Consider the following 9,907-nt stretch of genomic DNA (forward strand, 5'->3'; position numbering starts at 1 on the left):
ATGAAAAACCAAACTACACTAACAACCTTCATCTTGCTGGGACTGACCGATGACACTGCACTGAAAATATTGCTGTTTATCTTTCTATTTCTTTCCTACATGTTGAGTATATCTGGAAACCTAACCATCATCACCCTCACTCTGATTGATTCCCACCTAAAAACACCGATGTATCTGTTCCTTCAAAATTTCTCCTTCTTAGAAATGTCTTTCACAACTGCCTGTGTTCCCAGAGTCCTATATAGCATATTATCTGGGGACAAGTCCATTACCTATAATGCTTGTGCCAGTCAACTCTTGTTTACTGACTTCTTTGGAGTAACGGAATTTTTTCTTCTGGCTGCCATGTCCTATGATCGCTACGTGGCCATCTGCAAACCCCTGCATTACACCACCATCATGAACAGCAGAGTCTGCAAGAACATCATTTTCTCCTGTTGGGTAGCAACACTGATCATCCTTCTCCCACCAATGAGTCTGGGTTTGGCCTGGAATTCTGCGATTCGAACGTCATTGATCATTTTTGCTGTGATGCATCTCCTATCCTGAAGATCTCTTGCTCAGACACCTGGTTGATAGAACAGATGGTTATCATGTGTGCCGTGTTGACATTTATCATGACCCTCATATGTGTGGTTCTTTCCTACATTTATATCATCAGGACTATTCTAAGGTTTCCCACTGCCCAGCAAAGGAAAAAGGCCTTTTCCACGTGTTCTTCCCACATGATTGTGGTTTCCATTACTTATGGAAGCTGCATCTTCATGTATATCAAACCTTCAGCCAAGGATGAGAGAGCTATAAATAAAGGGACTTCACTCCTTGTTACCTCCATTTCACCCATGTTGAACCCCTTTATTTACACCCTGAGAAACAAGCAGGTGAAACAAGCTTTTCATGACTCAATTAAAAAAATTGCATTCCTCTTAAAGATGCAGAGGAAAAAGGAGTCAGTGAATCCAATAAAAGATAGGATAAATAGACAGAAAACCTGAAGCTTCTAATATTATTTGTCTCTGCATGACTTATTCTCCAGTCATATCGACATTCTCGCTTTGTTGTTAGACTTGTTTACTGTGAATCCTGACTATTCAATTTTTACTCCCCATTCAAACTAAATACTGAGGTATTTATGCTTACTATTTGGCAGAAATTTCTGTTTTTGCCAAATTATTTTGGTTGCTATCCCTGGAAACACAGTAGAACACATTTTTCTGCTATATTTGTACATTGTAAGATGTGACTAAGTAGCCTATATTATAGCTAACAGAATGGGTGTGGAAGTGATGTGCACTTTTTCTAGACCTGCGCTATGCAAATATTCAATAGTTGATCCACCATACCTGTTCCCCACCTACTGGCCAGATGTCCACATTTCAATTCCTTTGTAATCTTCATGTAGATAATGAATGAGCTTGATCTTCTATCTCTGGTATAGTCTTTACCCAAAGGACAGGCTATCACAGCAAGCTCGATAAAGCTTCTCCTGTACTTCAACTCCAGTCAGTTGTCATCTGATTTAACAGGTAAAGTATCACATAACTATTCCTGCCACTTACTAAGGAAGCAATACTCAGAGTTAGTTCTAATTTGGCTACATGAGTACAATTATGACCCATCCTCAAATATTGTTAGAAATACATTCTGGTAACATTTTTAATATGCTTTTTTTATTTTTTTATTTTATTAATTTCAGAGATAGGAAAGGAGATGCAAAGAGAGAAACGTCAATGAGAGAATCATTGATCAGGTGCTTCTTGCACACACCCCACTAGGGATGGAACCCATAACCCTGGCATGTGCCCTGACCAGGAACAGATCTGTGACCTCCTGGCTCATGGGTCAATGCTCAACCACTTAGCCACACTGGCCAGGCCATACTGTTACATTTAATGGTATAGACATTATGTCTTGACTATTGGCATACGCCTACTCAGACAGCCATAAATTCAGACCTGGCCCAGGACAATCATATAAGAAAAAATAGTATTAAAAGTAATATACACAAGTTTGTAATACCACCCACCCTTCTTCAAATCTCCTGGTCTTATAATATTTTCCAGTGAAGTTCCTCTGTTACTTCCTCTCATATTTTCTGTGAGGTAGAAATTAGCTAAATAAAATTTTAGCTATTTAATATTTCTTAAATATATTTTTATTGTTTTCAGAGAGGATCAGAGAGGGAGAGAGAGATAGAAACGTCAATTATGAGAAAGAATCATTGATTGGCTGTCTCCTGCACTCCCCCTACTGGGGAACAAGCCTGTAACTGGGAATGTGCTTTTTTAGCAGAATCGAACCCGGATACTTCAGTCCACAGACCGAAGCTCTATCCACTGAAACAAACCAGCTAGGGCTAGCTATTTAATATTTTTCAATCACTGTTTAAAATACCCAGTGTTTATATTACCCTTTCCACTTTCTGATGAGTGTATCCCTTTGAGAACATAATGGGGGGGGGGGGAGGAATGGCTATGTAATATTTTGTTTTTCTTGACATTTTATGTACATTGGTAGAAGTAAAGTATGTAATTTTATCAGAAGAAGTATATTCAAGATACCCCACAAAGGTTTGTGCATAAAATATTGTTCCCTCTGTCAATATCTTTCAGATTCCATGAGCTTTACTGAGGGAGTAAATTTAGCCCTCATGTACAAAAATTTGCTATTTTATATCTCAATACCCAATACATCTAAATTCTTACAGGCTAGGATAAATGGAATAAATCTGAAAATGTGTATGTGGAGCTAAAGTAGCTTTCTCACACCCAACAATTGATATTTCACTATTAATTCTTTGGTGACATCCTAATAAATAAACTATTTTCATATTATTCCCAACAAGTGTGTTTCTGTGGAGGTCATTCAAATACAAAACATCAAATAAATACCTTACAGCCATTTTAATGAAAATTTTTTAAAATGTGCAAAAACATAAATTATTTTAAAAAGTAATGAAGCATTTGTAAATTAAGAACTATACCAAGGAATTTTTTATGCTAAAGCTTATGTTTAGTTCCCTGTGTTTAAAAAGCCAAAATATAGAATTTTATGTTTTACTTTTATAACTTAATCCTATATTTTAAATATGCTTAATAAATATGATCTTGGTTATACAAAATGTGTGGGTGTACATATTCAAAATACTAGCAATAGCGATCTCTATATAATGTATGATTTTACATGTATGTTCTTTGTTATTATCAGATTTATTTTTTACAATAAAAATTATGTATTTATAAAAATTGATAAATAGGGGAAATCACTTCCTATTAATTTTAAAAGACCTATGGTGATGTAGTTTGCATATCTTCTGTTTCTCATGCTCATGTCTACATCAGTCTCCAAGAACACAGTCCCCACTTCTGCCTTTAGGACATTTGTTATCCCCACAGATATTTATAAACTAGATTTATTGGCGACTTTGGAATCAGAGTCACCAAGGATCTGAGTATTTATTTACTTATTTACAGACTGAGTACATTTTTTTTAAATGTGCTAGCGTGCCAAAGGCATCATATCTTCAAGTTCTCTAAAAAACAAAAAAAGGTCCTACACACTCTAGCTTTTTTTCCCCCTTTTTTCTTTTCATTTTTAATTAAATTTATTGGGGTGACAGTGGTTAATAAGATTGTATAGGTTTCAAGAGTACATTTCTATACAATGTGATCTGTATGTTGCATTGTGTGCCCACCACCCAAAGCCAAATCATCTCCCATCACCATATTCAGTAATTTGTTCCTTTGCTACCCCACCCCCACCTCCTTTCTCTCTGGTAACCACCATAATGTTGTCTTTGTGTCTATGAGTTTTTGTTGTTTGTCTGGTTTGTTCACTTGTTCTTTCAGTTTTATATCCCACATATGAGTGAAACCTTATGGTACTTGACTCTGTCTGACTTATTTTTCTTAGCACGATATTCTCAAGAACCATTCATGCTGTCACAAATGGCAGTATTTTATCTTTCCCTTTACCTGATTAGTAATGCATTGTATATATGTACCACATCATCTTTATCCAATCATCTATCAAAAAATACTTTGGTTGTTTCCATGACTTGGCCATCATGGATAACGCTGCAATGAACATGGTGGTGCATATGTCTTTGCAAACAAATGCTTTCAAGTTTTGGGGGTAGATATCCAGAAGAAGAAATTCCGATCATAAGGTAACTCTACCCTTAATTTTTTGAAAAAATGCACTGTTTTTACACTGTGGCTATACCAGATTACAATCAGCAGTGACTAAAGGTTCCTTTTTCTCCACAACCTCACCAACACTTGTTATTACTTGCCTTGTTGATATTAACCATTCTAACAGATGGCTATTATGGGAGGTGGTATCTCATGTAGTTTTGATTTCAATTTCCCTGATAACTAGAAAAGTTGAACATATTTTCATATATCTGTTGGCTATTTGTATGTCTTCTGAGGAGAAGTGTCTGTCAGGTTCTCTGCCCATTTTATAATTGGATTATTTGTTTGCATGTTTGTTTAGCATTTTACTTAAAGAGAGTACAAGAAAATATTGCTTAGATTTAAAGTGAGATCAAGACCTTATTGATAAAGTCTCTAAAAGATTTTAGAGACAGAGAAATCCTGCCTGTGAGGTTGAGTAAGGGTTCAAAATAATATGTGACTGGCAGTGCATCTACCTATCTCCGCCGACACATGTCTGGTCACCTTTTGTCACCCTGAGGAACTTGGGGATTAAGTGACTATCTGAGAGTATGATTGTCAGAAGAGTAAGGATTTTCTTTGTTGTTTATTATGTACATAAATTATACAATGATGTTTTGCTTCTGAAATCTAAGGTGATGTGATATTTTGTTTAAAATTCCTTAATAAATTAAGACAAGTAATTGTTGTTATTATTGTTGTTAATCCACTCCTGTGGACATTGCTTTTCAAAGACATTAGAAGAAGGACATACAGAAGGACAAGAGACATATGAAAACATGCTCAAAGTCACTAATCATCCAAGAGATGCAAATCAAAACAACAATATGGTACCATCTCACACCTGTCAGAATGGCTATCATCAACAAATCAACAAATGACAAGCGCTGGTGAGGTTGCAGAGAAAAAGGAACCCTCTTGCACTGCTGGTGGTAATGAAGACCGGTGCAGCCATTGTGGAGAACAGTATGGAGTTTCCTTTAAAAACTAAAAATGGAACTCCCATTTGACCCAATGATTCCACTTCTATGATTGTATCCCAAGAAATCAGAAACACCAATTAGTAAGGATATATGCACCCCTATGTTCATAGCAGCACAATTTACAAAAGCTAAGATTTCAAAACAGCCTAAGTAACCACCAACAGTTGAGTGGATTGGAAAACTGTGGTACATCTACACAATGGAATACTACGCTGCTGTAAAAAGGAAGGAACTCCTGCCATTTGCAACAGCATGGATGGGCCTGGAAAGCATTATGCTAAGCAAAATAAGTCAGTTAGAGAAAGATAAATATCACATGATCTCACTCATTTGTGGACTATAATGAACAACATAAACTGATGAACAAAAACAGATCCAGAGACAGAGAAGCATTGATCAGACCATCAAAACCTCAGAGGGAATGGAGGGGAGGGTGAGGATAAGGGGGAGAGATCAACAAAAGGACTTGTATGCATGCATATAAGCATAACCAATGGACACATACATTAGGAGGGTGAGTGCATGAGTAGGGGGGAGGCCAATGGGGGGATAAGGACACATATGTAATACTTAATCAATAGAGAAAATAAATAAATAAACACATAAATAAATAAATAAATAAATAAATAAATAAACAAATAAATAAATAGATTTGAAGGTAGATTTGAAGGGAGAGAAGGAGAGGAATTGGGGGAGAAAGAGAGAAACATCAATGAGAGAGGCACATAGACTGATCAGGGGTGGGGAGTGAACCCGAAACCCAGGTAAGTGCCCTTGACCAGGAATGGAACCAGAGACCCCTCAGTGCAGGCCAACATTCAAACCATTGAACCACACCATGCTGCCCAAGGTAAGGCAAGTAATATTTAAGTAGTTAAATATATATATTATAATTAATTGACACCTGCTTATGGATTGGTAAAATTAAAGATATATCAATGTAGCATGGTTTTTTAACACCCAGAAGTATCCTGTGTCAAAATGTTATTCATACCTGAAATACACTTTCCTCAATAAAATGACATATTTGTTGATGTTCCAATAGTTTCTTCCTCTAATCACTTGTAAATTGAACAAGAATCATTTATGCAAGAGAGCTAGACATTGGGCCCTTACACTTTACTATCAATTAATTTGTCAAAGTTGTTCTCTTTATATCTAGGCAAGGTATAAACATGGCTCAAAGACAAAATATTTTTGCAATAAGGAATGCTATTCTGCAAACAATGTGCCCGTAGAGAAAAGTGAGTTAAGAAGAGATGAACTGAGAAGAGGTTACCAGGTTTCAGATATATTTCATTTCTATAACTCAGTATGAGATATTGTGGTTGGTTTTTCTCTGTGGTCTTAAAATACTGCCTCTCAGCCGGGCTCGCATGGCTCAGTAGTTGAATATCGGCCTATGAACCAGGAGGTCACGGATTCCCTGTCAGCGCATATGCCTGGGATGCAGGCTCAATCCCTAGCGTGGGGTGTTGAAGGCAGCCTGATGATTCTCTCTCATCATTGATGTTTCTATCACTCTCTCCCTCTCCCTTCCTCTCTGAAGTCAATAAAAATACACTTAAGAAAAATAGTAGATGTCAACAAAATGGTGGCGGAATAGACAGATGTGTCCTGACCCTTGTTCCTGAGCAGATAGAATGAGCAGCTGAAACAAATAACATCCACCCGGAATTGGCAAAGGAGACTCAGCTGGTGAGACAATTTGCAGCTGGGAAGGGCAGAAGACGCCTGGAGAAAGGTAAAATCAAGGATCTGGGCAGGAGAGATCTGCCAGATCTCTGAGCCCAGAGGGTCAGAGGGAAACTCCACAGCACTGGGCCACATCCCTTGAGACAGGAACAATTTCTGACTGTGCAAAGGAGGTCCGCAGGACTGCTGGTGGCAGGGGATTCTAGATCTGGGTCCATGGTCACGAAAGCCTGAGTGCAAAGGGGGCAGCCTGAAGGGCTGACCAGACCATGCAGTGCCAGCAGGAGAGGGGAGCTCCCAGAGGCGCAGTCTTTCCCATCTCTGTGGCCTGTGCTTTAATTCACTAAACCTAGTTCATGGGACTTTTCAGATATGGACATTCACCCGTGGCTGAGGTGCAGGAGAAGGTGCAGACTTGTGGAGTCTGGGGAGAGCCTGGGGAGAGGAGAGGGTCCAGGAGAAGTGGCAGCAAGTCTGGTGCTGAGTCATACCTGAGCCCGGGACCTGGGCTGCCATTTTCTCAGAAGAGTTAGCCCCTCCCTCCAGTCTCCAGGCTACCAATACAGCCACACCCAGAATACACCCTGAATGGTACAAAGGATTAAAAAAAAAATCTGAATAGTCCCTGAGAGTTCACAAGGACTGGCCTGAAGAAAGGCCTTCAGTCCCAGCAACAGGAAACAGAGAAACTGCAGACAGTACCAAAGACTGGGATCTTAAGCCAGCCTAAAAAAAGACACTTCACTTTTTCATTTTTATTTTTTTTATTTTATTATTATTTGTTATCTCTTTTTTCTTCTTTTTTTCTTTATTTTTTTATTGTTTGTTGCTTTATTTTCTATTTATTGTCCCATTATTTAATCCATTGTTCTATTTTATTTTATTTGCTATTTTTATACCATTTTTACAATCATCATTTTGGTAAATTTATTATTATTATTATTATTATTATTATTATTATTATTTTCTTCTCATTCTCTTTCTTCTTATCTGCTCATCCCCTTTCTACTTCCTCTATACTGAACTGAGTTCCTCCCCATATTCATCCAGTTTTTAACCTTATTTTCTGTATATAAGCTCAGCCTCTACAAATTCTGCCCCCACCCTCTTTGCTGTGTGTTTAGTGTTTGCATTTTTTTGGTTTATCTGTTTGTTCTGTGGTGTTTTCTCCAAATTATATATATATATATTCTCCTTTTTCTTTCTTTTTCTTTTCTCTCATCTTTTTTTCTCTCTTTGATATCATTTGTGTGCTCTTTTTTCTCCCCTAATTTTTCTCAGGTGGTCACTTATATTGGAGTTATCAGTGTCGTGAGTACATTTGTGTTTTGTTCCCTTTGTGTCATATCTTGTCGAGGTGAATTTTATCCTGTCTGGCCAATGTGCTAGAGAGCGAGCCACATAACTGGACACCTGGAGAGGAAACAAACCCAGACACAACTACAGAGGCAGGAAGAAGGCGGCAGTGAGCAAGAGAGCGTGAGTGAGTGAGGGAGCAAAAGAGGAGTGTATGGTCATGTGGCGTGTGTGTGTGTGTGTGTGTGTGTGTGTGTGTCACAGATAGATCCCACAGTACCTTCGGGGGTAGGCTATCCAGGCTCGCCTAACTAGGCAGCCTCTGCTACTGTTGCAAACAGTACAGGGAGGACAGCTCTTCCTCAGAAGCCTTGCCTTTTTGAAGGGGAGAGCTGCTGTAACTGGGAGTCCAGCCTCACCATCACCCAAGGTGCATCAGATAACACCTGGGACTCTACAGCGACCCCTGCCAGGGACCTGCTACCTCGGCTACAGTCCCATAGTCACCAAGACTCCAGCCACCCCGGGTGCCGGCTCCTGTGAGTTCCACCCAGGGTGCCCTCAGATAATACCTGGTACTCTACAGCCACCTGTGCCAGGGACCTGCTAACTCAGCTGTGGTTCTAATGTCACCAAGTCTACAGCCACCCCAGGCGCAGGCTCCTGTGAGTTCCAAAGCATGCTCCACTCCGACCAGCCCAACGCTTTAGCCCAGGGCACTGCGACTACACAAGGAGCAGACACATGAGCAGCCCACTCGTGTCCAAGGAGCAGCATCCCCGCGAGCGGCCCACTCCAGGCTGAAGAGCGGCAGCCGCATGTGGCCTGCCCCTGTACAAAAAGTAGCAGCTGTGTGAGCGACCCAGTCCCTTGTCTGGGGAGCAGCAACCATGCGAGAAGCCTGCCCCCATCCAAGGAGCAACAGCCCCACAAGCAGCCCGCACATGACTGAGAAGCTATAGCCCTGCGCAGCCTGCCCCTGTCTGAGGACCAGCAGCTGCGTGCAGCCCACACCCTGCACCCGTCCAAGGAGCAGCAGTCGCACAAGCAGCCTGCCCCCATCCGAGGAGTAGCAGCCCTGTGAGCAACCTGCCCCTATACAAGGAGCAGCAGCCTCAGGAGCAGCCAGACCCATCCAAGAAGCAACAGCTGTGCGAGCAGCCTCCCCCCAACAGCCAGAGGAGCCACCACTGCAGCAAACAGCACCCACCAGAGGAGCCGCTGCCAACTGAGGAGCAGCTGCTTCCGCAACCGCCCGAGGAGCTACTGCAGCCCAAGGAGCCATTTCCACCCAAGGAGCAGCCCCTGCACCACTCAACATCTAGATCAGTCAGTGAGATCAAAAATGGGTAGAAAAAGAAACCCCAAAAGGAAAGAAAAGAGGAATTGCCAGAAAAAGAGCTAAGAAAAACAGGCATGCAATGTGTCAGAAAAAGAATTCAGAATAAGGGTCATACATTTAGTAAACCAGATGGAGGAAAAAATCAACAACTTACGTAAGAATCCAGAAGAAATGAAGAGTGATATAGCAGAAATAAACACACACACACACACACACACACACACACACACACACACACACACCCTGGAAAGATTAACAGTAGACTAGGAGAAGCGGAGGACCGAATTAGTGAATTAGAAGACAGGGAAGCAAAACACATCCAAACTGAACTGCAATTGTAGAAAAAAATAAAAGACAGAAGGAGAGCCTAAGGGAGCTATGGGACGACATGAAACAAAGCAACATACGCACAA

General features: G+C 40.4%; 1 protein-coding gene across 1 annotated transcript; it reads left to right on the forward strand.

The window, feature by feature from the left end:
• On the forward strand, positions 1–995 carry LOC102435996 (olfactory receptor 6C2-like). The gene is given in 2 exon segments (XM_014466658.1): positions 1–478; positions 481–995. Coding segments are annotated over 2 exon segments (993 nt in total).
• Positions 996–9,907: the final 8,912 nt, after the last annotated feature.

The sequence above is a fragment of the Myotis lucifugus genome, unplaced genomic scaffold (genome assembly GCF_000147115.1).
Source record: "Myotis lucifugus unplaced genomic scaffold, Myoluc2.0 scaffold_350, whole genome shotgun sequence".
In the NCBI taxonomy this organism is placed as follows: domain Eukaryota; kingdom Metazoa; phylum Chordata; class Mammalia; order Chiroptera; family Vespertilionidae; genus Myotis; species Myotis lucifugus.